Source organism: Hypanus sabinus, chromosome 12 (assembly GCF_030144855.1).
Source record: "Hypanus sabinus isolate sHypSab1 chromosome 12, sHypSab1.hap1, whole genome shotgun sequence".
NCBI classification, from domain to species: domain Eukaryota; kingdom Metazoa; phylum Chordata; class Chondrichthyes; order Myliobatiformes; family Dasyatidae; genus Hypanus; species Hypanus sabinus.
Window position 1 is genome coordinate 98,495,018 of NC_082717.1, and position 21,895 is coordinate 98,516,912.

The window sequence follows — 21,895 nt, forward strand, 5'->3', positions numbered from 1 at the left end:
CCAGTGACTCTTCTCCTTGTAATTCAGGCCCCTAGGTCCGAGTCCTAGTAAACCTAGATCGCACCCTTTCTAGTTTAAAAACATCCTTCCTATGACAGGGTGACTGATGAAGGCCAGGCTGGCAAAGGCCTTCGTCACCACTCTACCTGCCTGTGAACGCTGAGCACTCCGAGGCCCCTCTGTTCTCTAACGTGTGCAGTCAAGCTCAATGCAGAACTGTGGAGTGTTTTAAATTCAGTTTATCACATAATATGACCTCGAACAACTGTAGAGAGAGCTCCTTACATGTTTATCATCATAATATTAGTTGTCATTTTTCAAATTTAATTTTGTAGAACAGCCGGGCTATACCCCCTCATTCAGTTGTTGCTGCCCTGCTTATCTACACTCGACAACGAGCTAAATTAAACACTCAGTAGGATGTGACTGCATTTGGTAACTTGGATTTCTATCACTCCACCCACTAGATCTTTCCATGGGGTATTCGGGAATATAATTAGTCAAATGTTAACTCAAGAAACTCTGCAGATGCTGGAAATCCATGTAAAATGCCGGAGAAACTCAGCAGGTCAGGCAGCATCTACGGAAGGGAATAAAGAGCTGATGTTTCAGGTTGAGACCCTTCATCGGGGCTGGAATGGAATGCAGGAAAAAGCCAGAATAAGAATTGTTGGGGGTGGGGAGAGGGAGGAGTATAAGATGGCAGGTGATAAGTGAACCCAAGTGAGGGGGGAAGGTAGGTGGGATGAAGTGAGAAGCTGGGAGGCGATAGGCGGAAAAGGCAAAGGGCTGGAGAAGATGGAGTCTCACTGGAACGGACAGTGAAAAGGGAGGAGTGGGAGATGGTGGGAGATGATCATCACCAGTGGGAGATGATGGATCGGTGAGAGGGGAGCTGAAATGGGGAACTGAAAAAGAGAGAAGGGGATGGGGAGGGGGAGAAATAACTGAAAATTAGGGAAATCAATGTACATAGTGTCTGGTTGGAGGGTTCCCAAATTGAATAAGGTACTGCTCCTTTGATCTGAGCGTGGTCTATCATAGTAGCACAGGAGGCCGTGGAACAATGTGTCGGAATGGGAATGGGAAGTAGGATTAAAATGGGTGGCCACTGGGAAATCCTATACCTTCTGGCAGATGAAGTGAGGTGCTTGACAAAGTGACCTTCCAGTCTACCTTGTGTCTCACCAATGTAGAGCAGGCCAAACTGAGAGTATTAAAGTGTTCAAAATTAACACTCATGTAGTACTTACGCACCGGCGTAAAATAAATACAAAATTCTGAGAGACGTAAAGAAGAAAGCCGATAACATTTTTCCCAGGGCCATAGGGATATGTATTTAACACGGTGGGGGGGGGGGGGAGGAGTTGAAAGGAGATTTGCTGGGTAAGTGTTTTTATTTTAAACGCAGGATGGTGGGTGCCTGGAATGTGCTGTTGGGGTGGTCGAGGAATTTAAGAGTCTGTTAGACGTAAATTGACGGGGAATGGAGGGATATCAGAATCAGCTTTAATATCATTGTCATATGCCATGAAATTTGTCTTGCAGTGTAATGCATTAAAAATATTAGAAGTTACAATAAGAAATATATATATATATACAAATGAATTAAATAAGTATTGCAAAAAGAGAGTAATAATGGTGAGCTGGTGTTCATGGTTGTTTCATTGACCGTTCAGAAATCTGATGGAGAAGGTGTAGAAGCTGTTCTTAAAACAGATATCAACCATGTGCAGACAGATAGAATTAGTTTAATTAAGTGTCATTAGTTTAATTAGTTCATGGGAATGATATCAATCCAAGTTATTGAATACCAGGAATCGAACATTTCCTGCTGATGCTTGAGAGTTTATGTTTAATATAAATCTTTGCAGGATGAAGGCTAACAGGCCTGTTCTTGTGCTGTACTGTTTGAAGTTTCACCCAGAAAGTACTATTATAGTGGCTGGATAGCTACTGAACAAAGAGATTCTCAAAAGAGAAACGAGTGTCATAAACTTGTTTGAACAGCAAACACTTGAAGATGATGAGGTACCCAGGGTATCACTTCAGTCCCCCACACACATACAGATGCTTCTACTCTCTGCTGACTTCCCAATGGGGTCGACACAATATCTCTGACCCAAGTCAAAACCTACCTCAGTCACGATGCTGGAGATGGAGCCGTTCTCAAACTCCCACCCGTCCTGGCACGTCGTAACGGGGAGATCTCGAGAGTGATTCCGGGAGAAGAGAAGTGGATTGTCGCAGCTGATCGAGGAGGAATTCCAATCCAGGTCAAACCTCTCGCACTGACTGTACGAGGAGATCCCGGGACGTCCTGCGGGCAGTGTGTAGTTCTTCTCCTCGTCCAGGGACCAGTTGCATTTCTGCCTCAGTTCTGCCACCCCAGGACTCCTACACCAGTGGTCAGGAGTAACAGCTAGGAACACAAAGCCAACGTACAGGTAGGAGAACATGGCCGAGGTGAGGCACACAAGGAAAAAGATGAACTTCTGATACAGCCCAAAACCCCCCACTTCTTCCAGAACATCATCAAAGGTGGGCATGGTGAATGATCGTCCTACAGGTAAACGGAAGGAGAGGGAGTCTTTCACCTACACAAGGTATAGCCACCTACAACCTTCACAGCAGGTAAACCCCACTCAGCTCAAAGGAGAGATGCTCAGCAACAAGCAGTGACATCTGAGTTAGCCAACCTGGTAAATGAGTGCTCAAGTGAAATGTGACACCAAATTATGCAGGATGGTTACAAACTAACAGTGGGAACCACCTCTTGAGAGTCAACTTTAATAGACAACTTAGAACACATTGACTTTGCAGAGAAGCAAAATAAAAACGCCCTTATTCCTCTGTTTTTCAATGAATTCTGAACATTAAATAAAACCTTTTAAAAATCTGTAACCAACAGCAACACAGGGGATGGGAAAGGTATCTGAGGTGGCCTTTGTTTGCTTGTGAGGTTTCCCTTTCCCTATATAGCAAGGGTTAGGTTATTGCTGTTCTGGACTTCAAAATTTCTGGTGCCAGATGGGGTGGTTTGAGTATCTCGGAAACTGCTGATCTCCTGGGACCTACATGCACAACAGTCTCTGGAGTTTATAGAAAATGGTGCGAGAAACAAAAAAACATCCAGTGAACAGCAGTCCTGTTGGTGAAAATGACTTGTTAATGAGAGAGGGCAGAGGGGCATGGCCAGACTGGTTCAAGCTGACAGGAAGACCACAGTAACTCAGATGACCGTGCATTACAAGAGTGGAGTGCAGAAGAGCATTTCTGAGTGCACAACACGTCAAACCTTGATGTGGATGGGCTGCAGCAGCAGAAGAACACACGGGGGCAGGGGGTGGGGGTCCACCCCTGTACCGCAGACTGAGTGTACAGGTACGTGCTGCTCTGGGTGACACATTACTCAGATTTATTTATCACATGTACATCAAAACATACAGTAAAGTCCATTGACATTGCAAAGGGTGCAGCGGAGGTTCAGCAGAAAGTTGTTGAAATCTAGGCCCAAGATGGTTTGTCACAGCGGGGCCGGACCCTAGTGTGAGGTTCAGATGATTAAAACGCTGACTGGGGGCTCCCCTCTCCATGACGTAAAGGCTCTGAGACTGCTCCCAGTTGCTGTGCTCTGTATCTGCAAAGCTTGTGGTGATTTGCCCCACTAAGACAATGAACTGAATAGAGGCTGTGCACCTAACTACAGGCTGCTCTGCTCTGAAGATCGGGATCAAAGGACTCCGTTTGGTTCAGAATGCTGTGGTCGCTGCTCGATGTTGTTTGCATGATTTCTTTTCTTTTTCCTCTGTGGGCACTGGGGGTTGGTCTTAATTTTTTTTTAAATCGGGTTCTTTCTGGTTCCTTTCTTTGTGACTGTCTGTAAGCAAACAAATCTCAAGGGTGTGCAATTCATACATTGATAATAAATGCACTTTGAATTAGAAAGAGTGGATAAATTTGTGTGGGGATGAATCAGCTTACTGGAGGGAGATTTAAAATTTGGCTGAGGAATGTCGTAACAACAACCTCTCAATGCCAGCAAGGCCAAGGGACTGATTGTAGACTTCAGGAGAGGAAATCTAGAGGTCCATAAGCCAGTCCTCATCGGAGGTGGAAGGGCCAGCAGCTTTAAATTCCTGGGTGTTACTATTTCGGAGGACCTGCCCTGGACCCAGCATGCAAGTGCAATTTTGAAGAAAGCACAGCAGCAAGCCTCAGGAGTCTACGAACTTTACTTTGAACTTTATTTTGTCTAGAGATTCCAAGGCCGAGGATGACCTGATAGAAGTTTAATGCAGGAACGATACAGCATGGATAAAACAGTGGTTGATTGGCAGGAGCCAAGGAGTGGGAATAAAAGGGGACTTTTCTGACTGGATGCCAGTGACTAACGGTGTTTCACAAGGGTTTGTGTTGGGACTGATTCTTTTTACGTTGTATGTCAATGATTTGGATGATGGAATTGACGGCGTTGTTGCAAAGTTTGCGGACAATAGGAAGATAAGTGGAGGGGCAGGTATTTTTCAGGAAATAGGGAGACTACGGAAGGACCTATCCAGATTATGAGAATGGGCAAAGAAACAGCAGATGAAATAGTGTCAGGAAGTGTATGGTTATTCACTTCGGTAGAAGAAATGCAAAGACTATTTGCTAAATGAGAAAAACAAAAAAATTCAGGTGCAAAGGAGATTGGGCGTCCTCGTGCAGGATTCCCCAGAAGTTGAGTCAGTGGTGAGGAAGGCAAATGCAATGGTAGGCATTCATTTCAAGAGGACTAAAATATAAAAGCAAGGATGTAATGTTGAGACTTTATAAAGCACTGGTGAGGCCTCACTTGGAGTACTGCGAACAGTTTTGGGTCCCTTATCTTAGAAGGGATGCGCTGAAACTAGAGAGGGTTCAAAGGAGGTTCATGAAAATAATTCCAAGATTAAATGGCTTGTTGTATGAAGATTGTTTGATGGCTCTGGGCCTGTATTCACTGGAATTCGGAAGAATAAGGGATGACCTTAATTGAAACCTATTGAATAGTGAAAAGCCTTGATAGAGTGGATATGGAAAGGGTGTTTCCTCTGGTTGGAGAGTCTAAGACCAGAGGGCACAGCCTTAGAGTAAAGGGGCGTTCTTTTGGAATAGAGATGAGGAGGAATTTCTTTAGCCAGAGAGTAATTCATTGCCACAGGCAGCTGAGGAGGTCAAGTCTTTATGTGTATTTAAGGCAGAGGTTGATAGGTTCTAGATTGGACAGGGCAAGAAGGGATATGGGGGAAGGGATAGCAGGAGATTGGGGCAGAGGAAGAATGAATCAGCCATTATGAAATGGCGAAGCACCCAATGGGCCAATTGCCCTAATTCTGCTCCTATATCTTATAGTCTTATGAGAGGCATATGTTTGGAAGGTAGATTATTTTTCCCCCTAGGGTGAAAATGTCAAATACTTCAGGGGATAGATTTAAGATGAGAGGGGAAAAGTCTAAAGGAGAATTACTAAAAGTTTTTAAAAAATACAAAGTGTAAGTAGGAAGCTGTTAAACCACAAGTACACTGTAGAACCAAGATAGCCCAAACATCACCAGGAAAAAAATGCACTGGTCCACTCCCAGACTGAGATCCAAGACATTGATAACTCTTTCACTGTGGCATACAAAAGGATGGGCTTTGCACCTTAATATACAAAATAAATTAAATTGCTCTACCAAGCTGTCCCTGCTGCACTCCGGTAATAGAGGTGAACGGCGGGAGGCTGGATAACACGGGCCACTTCCCATATCCCGGGAGCCACCACTTAGGCAGTGAAAGGAAGTTTACTACTGCCTTCAATACACCAGCGCTGGCAGTGTTCATTGTGACAAAGGGTCAAGTCCTCAGTCCCAGGTAAACTTTGACTTGGAAGGTACTCAGTGCATTCACTCATTCCAATGCTGGCAAAGAGTCAAATATTTTATGACCCAAAAAGGGATTCTTATAATATTTAACTTAATTGCAGCATAATGAGGAACAGGTCATGAAAACAATTTGAACGTGCTCTGGAGGAACAGACCAGCTATCTGCTTCGGCTTATGTGCTTCTGAACTCAGAAGTTTCAGGTTACATTTCCCAGGGCTGCTCCTGCTCCAAGCTGTTGGCTTGGGAGAACAACATCTGAGCTGTAACACACGCTTTCACTTCAGTTTCACAGATCATCATCCCATCGACTGGGCTACACTGAGCTCGGCTGACATAGTCACCCAGGTAACATTTTCCAACTCAAAACACGTGGCATAACATCACAACTTTCTTCCCAGAATTAACAGCGGAAAATATGTGGAAAAGGTTTGGCAGTGGAAAACCCAGCAAGATAACAGCTTCAAATAGAAATGGACCCCCAGTTCGTTGGGCAAAAGTGCCTTGTTAATGAGTGGGGTCAAAGGAGAATGACCAGACTGGTTCAAGCTGACAGTGACTCAGATAACCATACATTACAGCACGGTGTGCAGAAGAGCGTCTCTGAATGCACAACACATCGAACATCGAAGTGGATGGGCTGCAGCAGCAGACCATAAAACATACACTCCACGACCATTTTATTAGGTGCAAGTGGTATTTAATAAAGTGGCCACTGGGCGTATTTCTCTTTTTTTAGCCTTCAGGTACAACCCCCAAATCTATAGCCATCTAAAGATTTAGAACCTGGGCCTCTGCACTTCTCTCAGCATTTACAGATGCACTCCATCTGAACCAGCAAACTTGACCTTTACATGCAGCTAGCTTTCCCAGCAGCTTTAAAGTTTAGCCCATCCACAATAACAAGTCAATATTGTGGACATCCATCCCTAGTAGCCCATCAAGGTCAGGCATGCTCTCTGAATGGAGACCCACAGCAAACCTTACTTAGGCAGAGGGGAGTCTTGATGCTAACAGTTCAAGAGCTTTACGTGTAGCTTTAAGATTTCGGAAGGGCAATGCACCATCATGTAACATCAGACTTCAAAACATGAGGTAGAATTCCACAAACAGTGGAGATGCATTTTGAGTGTGTGCGCACTTTACCTTATTACCAATATATAGTGGGTTATTGTGGAGGCTAGATTGCCACATCCCCATGAAGGCAATCCCATCACGAGGAAACAGTTCAATAATCCCATTGCCTCCCATTCTCATTGATAAATTGGATGCAAATACTTTCCTTTTGTACAAATCAAGTTTAACTTTTCCATTTAATATCTCCTCCCAACTTTGCGTTTGTCTCCTGAATTAGAAACGTAGGCTTTGCTGCAAGTGTGTGGGACATGTTGAATCCCCTTCAATACTGACCATCCATTTTATAGTCAGAAACAAGCCCTTCAGCACATCTCATCCACGGCAAACTGTTATTCTGCCAAGTCCCTGATCATGGCCCTCATACCCGTACCAAGTCTCTGATCCTGGCCCTCATACCCGTACCACCCGTGATCCTGGCCTTCATACCCGTACCAAGTCCCTGATCGTGGCCCTCATACCCGTACCAAGTCTCTGATCCTGGCCCTCATACCCGTACCACCCGTAATCCTGGCCCTCATACCCGTACCAAGTCTCTGATCCTGGCCCTCATACCCGTACCACCCGTGATCCTGGCCTTCATACCCGTACCAAGTCCCTGATCGTGGCCCTCATACCCGTACCAAGTCCCTGATCGTGGCCCTCATACCCGTACCACCCGTAATCCTGGCCCTCATACCCGTACCACCCGTAATCCTGGCCCTCATACCCGTACCACCCGTGATCCTGGCCCTCATACCCGTACCAAGTCCCTGATCGTGGCCCTCATACCTGTACCAAGTCCCTGATCCTGGCCCTCATACCCGTACCAAGTCCCTGATCGTGGCCCTCATACCCGTACCACCCGTGATCCTGGCCCTCATACCCGTACCACCCGTGATCCTGGCCCTCATACCCGTACCAAGTCCCTGATCCTGGCCCTCATACCTGTACCAAGTCCCTGATCCTGGCCCTCATACCCGTACCAAGTCCCTGATCCTGGCCCTCATACCCGTACCAAGTCCCTGATCGTGGCCCTCATACCCGTACCAAGTCCCTGACCATGGCCCTCATACCCGTACCAAGTCTCTGATCCTGGCCCTCATACCCGTACCACCCGTGATCCTGGCCCTCATACCCGTACCAAGTCCCTGATCGTGGCCCTCATACCCGTACCAAGTCCCTGACCGTGGCCCTCATACCCGTACCAAGTCTCTGATCCTGGCCCTCATACCCGTACCAAGTCCCTGATCGTGGACCTCATACCCATACCAAGTCTCTGATCCTGGCCCTCATACCCGTACCACCCGTGATCCTGGCCCTCATACCCGTACCAAGTCCCTGATCCTGGCCCTCATACCCGTACCGAGTCCCAGATCCTGGCCCTCATACCCGTACCGAGTCCCTGATCGTGGCCCTCATACCCGTACCAAGTCCCTGATCCTGGCCCTCATACCCGTACCAAGTCCCTGATCGTGGCCCTCATGCCCGTACCAAGTCCCTGATCCTGGCCCTCATACCCGTACCAAGTCCCTGATCGTGGCCCTCATACCCGTACCAAGTCCCTGATCGTGGCCCTCATACCCGTACCAAATCCCTGATCGTGGCCCTCATACCCGTACCAAGTCCCTGATCCTGGCCCTCATGCCCGTACCAAGTCCCTGATCCTGGCCCTCATACCCTTACCAAGTCCCTGATCCTGGCCCTCATACCCGTACCAAGTCCCTGATCCTGGCCCTCATGCCCGTACCAAGTCCCTGATCCTGGCCCTCATACCCGTACCAAGTCCCTGATCGTGGCCCTCATACCCGTACCAAGTCCCTGATCGTGGCCCTCATACCCGTACCAAGTCCCTGATCCTGGCCCTCATACCCGTACCAAGTCCCTGATCGTGGCCCTCATACCCGTACCAAGTCCCTGATCGTGGCCCTCATACCCGTACCAAGTCCCTGATCGTGGCCCTCATACCCGTACCAAGTCCCTGATCGTGGCCCTCATGCCCGTACCAAGTCCCTGATCCTGGCCCTCATACCTGTACCAAGTCTCTGATCGTGGCCCTCATACCCGTACCAAGTCCCAGATCCTGGCCCTCATACCCGTACCAAGTCCCAGATCGTGGCCCTCATACCCGTACCAAGTCCCTGATCGTGGCCCTCATACCCTTACCAAGTCCCTGATCCTGGCCCTCATACCCGTACCAAGTCCCTGATCGTGGCCCTCATACCCGTACCAAGTCCCTGATCGTGGACCTCATACCCTTACCAAGTCCCTGATCCTGGCCCTCATACCCGTACCAAGTCCCTGATCGTGGCCCTCACACCTGTACCAAGTCCCTGATCGTGGCCCTCATACCCGTACCAAGTCCCTGATCGTGGCCCTCATACCCGTACCAAGTCCCTGACCATGGCCCTCATACCCGTACCAAGTCCCTGATCCTGGCCCTCATACCCGTACCAAGTCCCTGATCGTGGCCCTCATACCCGTACCAAGTCCCTGATCGTGGCCCTCATACCCGTACCGTCCCTGATCCTGGCCCTCATACCCGTACCAAGTCCCTGATCGTGGCCCTCATACCCGTACCAAGTCCCTGATCCTGGCCCTCATACCCGTACCAAGTCCCTGATCCTGGCCCTCATACTCGTACCAAGTCCCTGATCGTGGCCCTCATACCCGTACCAAGTCCCTGATCGTGGCCCTCATACCCGTACCAAGTCCCTGATCGTGGCCCTCATACCCATACCACCCATGATCCTGGCCCTCATACCCGCACCGTCCCTGATCGCGGCCCTCATACCCGTACCAAGTCCCTGATCGTGGCCCTCATACCCATACCACCCATGATCCTGGCCCTCATACCCGCACCGTCCCTGATCGCGGCCCTCATACCCGTACCAAGTCCCTGATCGTGGCCCACATACCCGTACCAAGTCCCTGATCGTGGCCCTCATACCCGTACCACCCATGATCCTGGTCCTCATACCCGTACCAAGTCCCTGATCGTGGCCCTCATGCCCGTACCAAGTCTCTGATCGTGGCCCTCATACCCGTACCAAGTCTCTGATCCTGGCCCTCATACCCGTACCACCCGTGATCCTGGCCCTCATACCCGTACCAAGTCCCTGATCCTGGCCCTCATACCCGTACCAAGTCCCTGATCGTGGCCCTCATACCCGTACCACCCTTGATCCTGGCCCTCATACCCGTACCAAGTCCCTGATCGCGGCCCTCATACCCGTACCAAGTCCCTGATCGTGGCCCTCATACCCGTACCAAGTCCCTGATCGTGGCCCTCATACCCGTACCACCCATGATCCTGGCCCTCATACCCGTACCAAGTCCCTGATCGTGGCCCTCATGCCCGTACCAAGTCCCTGATCCTGGCCCTCATACCTGTACCAAGTCTCTGATCGTGGCCCTCATACCCGTACCAAGTCCCTGATCGTGGCCCTCATACCCATACCAAGTCCCTGATCCTGGCCCTCATACCCGTACCACCCGTGTACCTATGCAAACTTCATGTGTTGCAATCAACCGTACATCCTCCACTTCCCCCGGCAGCTCATTCTGCACCTTCAGAGGGAAGCTCCTCATGTTCCCCCTACCTCTCACTCTTAACCTTTGACCTCTCGTTCTAGTTTTACCCAAGCTCTGGAAAAAGTCTGTTGCATTTATCCCGTCTATACCCCTCAACTTATACACAGTGGCCACTTTATTAGGTGTACCTGTACACTTGCTCTTTAATGCAAATATCTAATTTGCCAATCATGTGGCTGCAACTCAATGCATAAAAGCATGCCGACACGGTCAAGAGGTTCAGACCTGTTAATGAGAAAGGGCAGAGGAGAATGGCCAGACTACTTCAAGCCGACAGGAAGGTAACAGTAACTCTGATAACCAAATCTTACAATAGTGGCGTGCAGAGACCATCTCTTAATGCAGAACATGTCGAACCTTAAAGTGGATGGAATGCACCACGAACGTACACTTGAAGGCCACTTTATAGGTACAGAGGTATTAATAATGTGGCCACTGGGTCCCACTGTCTGTCACCCCTGCTAATGGACACTCCATATACCTTTCCCTTGGCTAAGGACAGAACCTTGTAGAAGGAACCAGGCCCACAGAATAGAATTGACTGAAAGGCAGGAGTTCCCAACCTTAATGCCATGGACTAATACCATTAAACAAGGGGTCTGTGCACCCCAGCAGAGGAGCCTGGGTTATGAGATGCAAGCAGATATTAGAAAAATGAAAATAGGGAGCAAACAACTGCTGGGTGAAAGATTAAAAGATTACACAATGTAACAGGAAGCAAACCCAGAATCAAAGTTGAAATTAATAGGCAACTTTAGTGCTTTACTCTGCAAGAAAAATGGGAGAGAGCATGAAGTAACTAAAAGTAATGTAAAGCATTCAAACTCGCCTGCCTGATAATGTGGTTTAGAACACAGCAAGTACAATCATTTGGTTTGGTGTAAGGAGTGCTTAAAGCTGTGAATGCAGAATGAACACATTCGTTACATTTCATGAGGTCCAGAATACATCAGCAACTTGAAACCCACTGGTTGACAGTCATCTGAAAATTGCACGCCATCTCAAGAATAAGCGTAGCTTTTTCTGTACCAAATCATTAACACAAAGGCCCATCAAGCTACACAACACTGGAGAGACATGCAATTGAAAAAAAAATTCACATTTCAAGTTTTGTACTTTGATTTTTCTATCATGAAAAGATAGTCTCAAATAGAAGCATAACCAGACTGGGAATTTCCACCTTTTATTGTAATGAGTGGTGTGATTCATATTACAACAAAATTATCAAACTTCCCATATGAAAACAAATCACATAGCTTTGATTGCTAAATAAAAGTCTCTGAATCCAAACCTGAATTAGATGGGGAAAAAAAAACACTTGGCCGAATACATTTTTGCACTTTGGTACCATGTGGACAATGATTATGTAGGGTACACAGGAGAGACATGCAATAAGATCAAAATGATTTGCCTGCCATCCTACATTCCCGAATGTACCACCATAATTTCATAATACTACAGTTTCCCCTTCCTCCAACACAACCTTTCTTGATGTCAATCAAAACCCCAAAAACAAAAGGTGAATTCCTCCAACACCCTTGCATCCCTTTTTGTTGTTTGGGAGCAAGATTAAAGTACCGGTATCCACAGAGCCTTGCTACTTTTCCATAACTTCCAAAAGATATTATGCAAGAAAACGGGAGTGCTTCATGGAAGCTAATCAAAAATACTGAACTACAGACATTCTTTTACTCTGTTCCTCCTGGCTTTTTGTTTAAAAAAAAAGTCAATCGAAGTTAAAGCACTGTAGAACTCTGCAATACTTGGGAACAATACCCCCGTAACAGCTGTGAGCAAAAGCTTTAGTTTTATTTAAAGTATAAATAGACAATAGCTAGGAATTGAAATTATTTTCTTTTTACACGTCATTGTAAACAGTCAGGATTGTTTATGCAGTTCCCCTCCATTAGAATTTGCAGATCAGCAAGGTTCCTTAAATTATCAGCAGAATAAGGTTCAGACAGGTTCCTCACAACCACGTCTGGCAGTGGCTGTCCTATCAGATTCGTCAGAAGACAGGCACGATGGTTAAACTTTCAGCATGTCCTCATCACTGTCGTCATGAAATGTCATGCTTTGGGAGCCTTGTGCAGGCCTATCCCGCTTCACTCGAGGCTTTGAGTTCGAGTGCCCCTTGCTCCCTTTTTGCACGCTGAACAAACCCTCGCCACTTCCGCCGTGAAAGTGTTCGTGCTGCTGCCACTGCTTCCCCCTGGCCCCCAAAGTGGGCTCACATGTCCGACTGGAGCTGACTTTCACGTCGGGCACCATCAACACTTCATCCTCACTGTCCTGATCGTCCAGTGGGAACGAGCTGAGGATGTCCGGGTTCACGGCACGGGTGACAACATGGTTCAGACCATTTTCCTGACACTTTCTCCCTTGCTTCGGACAACTCTCGTCAGCCGATGAGACTTCTTCCATCAACCATTCTGTCTCATGTTCATCACCCTCCTCTTCACCGTTAATCTGATCGGGAGAGAAAACAAAATGGAATTATTTCTCACTATTATTCCAACGTGATGCTGGCCCGACTTACAGTGCCACCTGTAAGCTGAGGGTGCGATTTCCACTGCCGTCTGTAAGTTTGCCCAGTGGGTTTCCACACACGTTCCAAATACCTACAGTTAAGGTTTTAGAGCCCTCACCTTCAGTGTGGTGACATTTGCCGACTTCTCGCTGATTTGACTTGACACAAATGATGTATTCCATTGTAGGTTTCAATGTATATATGACAAATAAAGCTAGCCTTCAAATGAGTCAATGGTTTGCATGTCAGGTATGTATTTCAACAGTCTGCCTTTTTACCATTCCAGCGTAACAGTTTCAGGTAAAGGTCATTGTATTGACATCTAACTGTTTGAGACACGTAAAATGGCAGCAAGTGAGAAATGAACAAGTTGTCCATCACCACGCTGACAGGGCAGCACAGTGTGCAGAGATGAAGTCACTGCCAATCGAGCAGAAGGCCATGTTTTCTCAGCCTGCTGTTGGATCCAGATGCTTTTGCAATCCAAGCAGTGCAGCTTGTGACCGTTTTACTGAGTATTACATGAGCACAGGAAGAAACACGGAAAAAGAATAAAAACAAATGTAGTCATAAAGCGGTCTCTGATAGCAAAATTTCAATTGATAACTATTAACCAAAGAGAAAGTCAAAATCAAGTAATGTGACACTCGCCACTGAGACCAAGAAATTTCCAGAAAAACTGAGGCAACTGTAACCCATGGAAAACTCAGTATGTTTTAGTCACCTACATACAGGTAATTGCTCAATTTTTAAAATACTATAAAAAATAAACAAGCTTAAAAATGTAGAGGCAACTGTACCTGAACAATTAACTGTATACAGTTAACTAAAATATAAAAACAAGCTTAAATTAAATTCCAAGAAAAATATCAATTCTTCACCCCAATCTAACACTGCCACTGTCTATTATACACTCAGTGATCACTTTATTAGGTTTACCTGCTCGTTAATGCAAATATCTCATCAGCCAATCATGTAGCACCAATTCAGTGCATAAAAGCATGCAGACACGGTCAAGAGGTTTGATTGTTTTTGACCAAGCATCGAATGGGAAAGAAATGTGATGTAAGTGACTTTGACAGTGGAACGATTCTCGGTGCCAGATGGGGTGGTTTGAGTATCTCAGAAACTGCTGATCTCCTAGATTTTCACACACAAGTCTCTACAGTGTACAGAGAACAGTGCAACAAAAAAATCCAGTGAGCACCAGTTCTGTGGATGAAAACACATTTTAATGAGAGAGGACAGTGGAGAATGGCCAGACTGGTTCAAGCTGACAGGAAGGTGACAGTAACTCAGATAACCACGCGTTACAACAGTGATGTGCAGAAGAGCATCCCTGAATGCACAACACGTCGAACATTAAAGTGGATGAGCTACAGCAGCAGAAGATCATGAACATTTACTCAGGTGCTGCTTTATTCGATATAGGAGGTACCTAATAAAGTGGCCACTGGGTGTAGGTGATTATATACAAATACAGACAAGCATAAGATTAAATTACAAGAAAAATAATAATTCTCCACCTCAATGTCTGCTACTTGAACAATTCAGCTTTGGTTTGAGGATTAAGTCACCCCAAGCATTGAGCGACAGAGCAAATTAATCTAAGATTGAATCTGTTCTTCCTTCGATTGATTTGTACTCTGTTCACTAGTCTGACAACTGAAACTTAACCCAGAGTCACTGCCGTGTCATACTTCCCTGATATGGGGAAACACCAACTCTTAATTATGACAGGGTGGCAGGGGGCCTGACAGCAGCCCTCAGCCTGACAGTGAGACCAAGCTACTCAAACACCAATCCCTTGATTGGAAAATTCAACAAAAAGTCATGGATACTGCCCAGTTCATCACAGGTAAAAACCCTCCCCACTGTGTACATCAACACAGACTGGTGTCACAGGAAAGCAGCATCTATCGTCAAGAACAGCCACTTTCCAGGCCAAGTTCTCTTCTCACTGCTGCCTTGGGTCACAGGAACAATTGTTAGGCTCCTGAACCAGCGTGGATAACTTCATTCACCCCAACCAATACCCCCACACTCAAGGATTCTACAACTCATACTCGATAATATTCATTTGTTATTTTGATAATTTTTCTGTTTCGTATTTCCACTAGGTTGTCTTTTGGTCCAACTTCACTTGTGTGTAATTTTCATTACTTCTATTTGTTTCTTTGTATTTACTGTGAATGCCACAAGAAAGTGGATCTCAGGGTACATAGTACATAGATAATAAATTTACTCTGAACTTTGAAACTACTCAGATCTCCATGCAGCTCCAGCACCCGGAGGGCAACCTCTCAGCAACCCCCAGGATTGAAGAACACACTTATTTCCATTTTCATCACAGCTGGTCTCTCAAACCATGTGATTCACTTACAAGCTCAAAGATAACCACAGAATCACACAGGCCCTCTCAGCACCTGGAGTACAGCAACAGTGACACTCATCTACCCACACCTTGACCATGCCAGTGACACTCATCTACCCACACCTTGACCATGCCAGTGACACCCATCTACCCACACCTTGACCATGCCAGTGACACCCGTCTACCCACACCTTGACCATGCCAGTGACACCCGTCTTCCCACACCTTGACCATGCCAGTGACACCCATCTACCCACACCTTGACCATGCCAGTGACACCAGTCTACCCACACCTTGACCATGCCAATGACACCCATCTACCCACACCTTGACCATGCCAGTGACACCCATCTACCCACACCCTGACCATGCCAGTGACACCCATCTACCCACACCTTACCATGCCAGTGACACCCATCTACCCACACCTTACCATGCCACTGATAGCTATGTGAGCCACACTCACCTGCGTTAGGCCTGTAATCCTTCACATATTTCCCATCCGTACTAGTCTATGCGCCTTTTGATCAATGTAGTAGCATTGCTTCTACCACCACCTCTGGCAGCTCATTTAAACTATTCACCACTTTCTGGGTGGAAAAACTTAATCCTCCCATCTTCTTCACCTTAAACCTGTGCCTTTAGTTCTAGACTCTCCTGCCCTGGGGGACAAAGACCAACTACATAGCCTATTCATACCCTTCAATGTTGTAAGCCTTTATATAAATTTAGCCTTTGACCTCCTAGGAAGCCTACCCAATTTCCCCTTACAACTACAGTACTCATTCTAATGGACCAGAAGAGATAGGAACAGAACTAGCCGATACAGTCTGCTGCACCATTCTATCATGGCTGATTTATTATTCCATTCCCCTGCCATCTCCCAATAATCTTTGATAACCTTACTGATCAAAAACCTATCAAACTCCACTTTATATATACCCAGTGACTTGACCCCACAGCCATCAGTGGCAATGAATTCCGTAGTTTCACCAGCCTCCAGCTAAAAAAAAAATTCCTCCTCCCCTCTGTTCTGAAGAGACGTGTATGTATTCTGAGGTTGTGCCCGCAAGTCCTATTGAAAGCATCCACGGACACTGTATCTAGGCCTTTCAATATCCAATGGGTTTCAATGAGATCCTCCCTCATTCTTTTAAACTACAGTGAATATAGGCCCAGAGCCCTCTGGTCAACATCCTGCTGAAACCCATCTACTCTCTTTACTCTTCCATACTGTGGTGACCAGAACTGTACATACTTCAAATGCAGTCGGAAACATGTCTCAACTCTGCCACTCTCTGCCTCATGAAGCATATGAAGGCAACATAACATGTTCTTTTCACTACCCTATCCACACCACTTCTGGGGAGATACAGTATGGACTTGTATATCAACACTTCAAGGCAGCTACAATTTACTCTGTGTGTCCTACCAGAAATGGGTTTCACAGAATGCATTACTTCACACTTCCATGGGATTGAAGAAAGTTACAAGTTATAAAATTAGTGAGCTCCATCAATCATGGGCACTGGCCTTCGTAGCAGCCAGGACATCTTCAAGGTGACTCGCAAATGCGGCGTCCATCATTAAGGACCCCATCACCCAGGACATGCCATCTTCTCATTGCTACCATCAGGAAGGAGATACAGAAGCCTGAAGGCTCGCACTCAATGATTCAGGAACAGCTTCTTCCCTTCTTCCATCTGATTTCTGAATGGACATTGAACCCATGAACACTACCTCACTACTTTATTTCTTTTTAGCACTACTTATTTGACTATTTAATATACAGTACATATTCATACTGCAATCCAGTTTCCCCCTCCCCTGCCATTATTACGTACTGCTGCCACAAAGTTAACACATTTCATGACCGATGCCAGTGATATTAAGCCTGATTCTGATTCTTGCCTGCAAACTTACTAATGTGCCCACCAACATTCATCAGCTTTCAAGCCATGCTTCTCTGGCACCTGAACTATTATTTCTGTGACAGTATGTGCTATTGTGATGTGTGTGACTGTATGGACTGTCTTGCAGCTTGAGCCCAGAGAAGTGCTGTTTCGTTTAGCTGCATACATGTGCATGATTGAATGATAATTGAATTTGAACTCGATAACTCATCCCAATCATTTACATACATTATGAACAGCAAAGATTCCTGTAATACATCATTTAGACCTACACCCACATACCACTACACTCTGCCCATCACTAAGCCAATTTTGGATGCAGTTTGCCAGTACACATCAGATCCCTTCTGCCTTAAACTTCAGAATCAGTATACCAGGTCAGACCTAATCAAAAGCCTACAGTCCACATAAACTAAATATACCACACTAATGTTCTCAGTTACATCTGTAACAGGTGAGATCTGAGAGACACATTCTCCCCATGCACAGAACGATGCTGACCAGGCCCTGTCTTTTCAAGCAAACAAAGCAGTGGAGGCTACCTCAGTAAATATATTTAAGACAAGGTTGGACAGGTTTTTGCACAGTAGGGGAATTAAGGGTTATGGGGAAAAGACAAGAAGGTGGAGATGAGTCTATGGCCAGACCAGCTGTAAATATCCTTCTGGTACCTCATCTATACAAAAATTCCTGCCAGAGTCCCTTCCCTTGCTTCCCTCCGCACCCTGGAATAGATCCTATTCAGTTCCAAAGTTCTAACACTTCCTCCTTTCTGATACAGACAATCCATTCCTTAACTCTCTAGTCCCCATGTCCTTCACCCTGGTGAATACACTTGATTACTTTTGGCTGAATATAGGGATGATTTCACCTTGCTCCTCTCACCTGGTTACATACACAAATTTTTCTTTGGTCCCTGAGGATGCCCTCTCTTTCCTTTAACTTCTGATATATTCATACAGATTTTAGAATTTCCCTTCCTTACTCCCATTTGCCAAGATCATTTTACAACCCCCTTTTGTCCTGATTTATTTTTTCACTGCTGTATCCACCCCCCCCCCCCCCAAGGTCACTTGCTGCAATCTACCATCACTTTTAAAATGCTTTATTTTAAAATACCATCACTTTTAAACTTTTAAAATGCCCAGCCCAACTCAAAGCTGGCAGGAAGAATCACTGTGGACACTACCCACCCTGCAAACTGGCTTTTCCCAAAGCTCCCACTGGAAAGCCCTTGGGACTATTAAAACAAAAACTGCACATCATCTTAGAAGTTTTATCCCCCCCTCCCCAGGCTGTTAATCCCATTAATCATTCTAGTGAGTACCCCCCAACTCCTCTGTCTATTATCCCCCATCACTGCACGGCGAACACTTTAAACCACTTTATATAATGCTGTTTAAATTGTAAATGCATGCTGGGATTTCAGTATCTATGCAATTTTATTCCATATCCATACTTCAAACTCTAACTACATAATTCTTTATAATTGTTGAATGTTATTGTATTTTTTGTTGCATGTCATGCCAACACACTACAGCAAATATACACATAAATGTATATTGTGAACAAAGTTACTCCTTGTTCCAATAAGGGACTTATTCAGTATCAATTTCCTGATAAATACTTCCTTCCTTCCCCTGAGTAAACCTTCAGTATCCTTCAAAAATCATTGGTAAATCACTAGAGGGGTGCTCAAGAGGCTCTTTGGATAGATACACGAACATGAGGAGAATGGAAGCATTATGTTTTGGCTTGAAATATTGACTGGTTATTCCTTTCCATAGATGCCGCCTGACCTGCTGAGCTCCTCCAGCATTGTGTATGTGTGCATTACTCTGGAATTCCAGCATCTGAAGAATCTCCTGTGTCAGAAGTTTAGGGTGTTCAGTAGAAACTTGACGGCAACCTGCATGAGGTTGGTCAAAGTGAGGGTTGGTGACCTGGGGGGGGAAGAACTGCCGACATTTCAGGACAGATCCCAATTCCTCTGCTACTTCTACAGACTCTGCTATAATACAGAAAAGCTTGGGACTAACTTTCTTATTCCACTCTCCTTTAGTGGATAGAAGCTGATGAGTGAAAGTTAGCTCTATTTACCTTGCTTCACATTACGTGCTTACATCATCATCACTATGTCCCATGTTGTATAATGTGGGCAATCATGGTCTTTCTATGATCATGATTGCTCTTGTCAAATTTTTCTACGCAAGTAGTTTGCTGTTGCCTTCTTCTGGGCAGTGTCTTTACAAGATGGGTGACCCCAGCCATTATCAATACTCTTTGGAGATTGCCTGCCTGACGTCAGTAGTCACATAAGCAAGGCTTGTGATCCGTACCAGCTGCTCATACGACCGTCCACCACCTGCTCCCATGGCTTCACGCGACCGTGATCAGGGGGCTAAGCAGGTGATACACCTTGCCCAAAGGTCACCTGCAGGCTACTGGAGGGAAGGAGCACCTCACACCTCCTTTGGTAGAGACGCCTCTCCACCCCATACCGAGGTATTCTTATACTTTTACTAAAGGACAAACTAACTTTAAAAGATTGCTGACAATGTAGGAAATGCTCACCTTTGTGTACTTGTAGGATACTCGCGTTCTCCTCCGGCAACACCCCATCACTTTTTGTAATATAGCTTCCCTGGAAAAATGCAGAGAGTTATAAAAAATGTGCGCTGAAAAGGAGTGAAACTGTAAATTATATTAATCATAAGTTGGCTTAATGTCATGTGCACAACATGGAAAAAAAACTGTTGCATGCCATTCAGATATTTCCTCACTTAAATATATTGAGGTAATATAAGGGAAAACAGTAAGGGAAAGCAGAATAAAGTTTATAGTTGCAGGTAGGTTGTAATATGCAAGGCCACAATGAGGTAGAACGGTCCAAAGTCCATCTGATAAACCATTAGATACAAGAATTAGGCCATTTGGCCCATTGAATCTGCTCCGCCATTTCATCATGCTGAATCCTCAGTCCCAATCTCCTGCCTTCTCCCCATATCCCTTCATGCCATGATCAGTCAAAAGTTGATCAACCGCCATCTTAAATATAAAGACTTAGCCTTCACAGCTGCCTGGGGCAGCGAGTTCCAGATTCACCACTTTCTGGCTAGAGAAATGCCTCATCTGTTCTAAAAGGACGTCCCTCTATTCCTAAGCTGTGCCCTAGACTCTCCCTCCATAGGGAGCATCCTCTCCACAGCCACTCTATCGAGGCCTTTTCAACATTCAGTAGGTTTCAATGAGGTCACCCCTTTGATCAAACTAGGGAACCATTCTTGTAACAGCCTTGCGTCCATGGGATAGAAGCTGGAGCATGATTTTAGACTTCTGTATCTTGGGGGCCGGGTTTGGAAGAGATTATGCCCAGGGTGGGTGAAGTCTTTGATTACATTAGCTGCTTTACCAAGGTAGCTATAAGTGTAGACAGAGTCAACGGAGGGGAGGTTGGTTTGTGCGATATGCTGTGCTGTGTCCACAATTCTCTGCATTTTCTTCCCGTATTGGGCAGAGCAGTTGCTGTACCAAGCTGCAAAGCATCTACATAGGATAAAAACCAGCACGGGTCCACGAGAATGTGGCAAATTTCTTTTGATGCAAATAACTTCATGACTTTTACTCAATACAGCAATACAAGCTTGTGTGACAAGATTACTAATGAATGGGGAATATCCTGAACCACAAATGAGCTTCCAATATAGTTTGAAATATTTCCTTACATCATTGTAGGCTTTTTATGACAGCTCTGGAGAGAAATGGTGTGACTGACTGGATTGTGGGTGGCGAACAGATATAGAATTAGGATGGGGTCACTACATGGCTGGAAGCTGGGATCTCCTGAAAAGAGAGGTTGATGCTTGTTTGGGAGACAGTGGCCCAATAGGATCAAAAGGAAGGTGAGAGGACATGTCTGAGAGCTGATGTCTGGTCTCTGAGTTATAAGTCTGTTTCTCAGGGCACAACAGCACCACACAGCATCAATTGTCACCACACTTATAGCACCCATGGAAAGCCACACAGTTATAGGGAGAGCCTGCAAACTCCACAAAGTCAAGAGCCTGAGGTCAGGGTCTCTGGAGCTGGCAGACATTGGACCACCCGTAACACCACTAAACTGCACAACTTGAATCTCGCTGCGGCTCTTTAAAAAAAATCCAATTTAATATTGCCTTGAAGTAGAACAGAAGTTGAAGCCTCTCTTTTCAAACTCTTGCCCGGAACTGCGGGGTTTGTATTAGGTCCTGGTCCTTTCTAGCTCTCTTATACCAGGGACTGCCACTCGCTATAGAATTAGGAAAAGATCACACTTTTCAACTATTATGTTTGTAGGTAAAGGAATCAAGATTGAGAAGGTGTTGAGAGATTTATACAAATACTTATAGAGTGGATGTGGGGAGATTGCTCCCATAAATCGGAAAGTCCAGGATTTGATGGCACAGCTCAGAATAAAGGGACAACTTTTTAGAACAGATTTTATTT

The 21,895-nt window shown here is 45.7% G+C and overlaps 2 protein-coding genes across 2 annotated transcripts in view; both read right to left on the minus strand.

Annotated features, from left to right (window-relative positions):
* The window catches only part of LOC132403174 (solute carrier family 22 member 2-like), a 32,539-nt gene extending 29,830 nt beyond the window's left edge, over window positions 1–2,709 (minus strand). The window contains exon 1 of the mRNA XM_059986529.1: window positions 2,139–2,709. Within this exon, the coding sequence (XP_059842512.1) occupies window positions 2,139–2,549 (411 nt within the window). The 5' untranslated portion in view covers window positions 2,550–2,709. The remainder of the gene's footprint in view (window positions 1–2,138) is intronic.
* A 9,054-nt stretch (window positions 2,710–11,763) lies between these two features.
* The window catches only part of igf2r (insulin-like growth factor 2 receptor), a 198,241-nt gene continuing 188,109 nt past the window's right edge, over window positions 11,764–21,895 (minus strand). Inside the window, exons 47-48 of the mRNA XM_059986536.1 lie at window positions 19,985–20,054; window positions 11,764–13,062 (exon numbers count right to left, since the gene is read on the minus strand). Of these exons, the coding sequence (XP_059842519.1) occupies window positions 12,622–13,062; window positions 19,985–20,054 (511 nt within the window). The 3' untranslated portion in view covers window positions 11,764–12,621. The remainder of the gene's footprint in view (window positions 13,063–19,984; window positions 20,055–21,895) is intronic.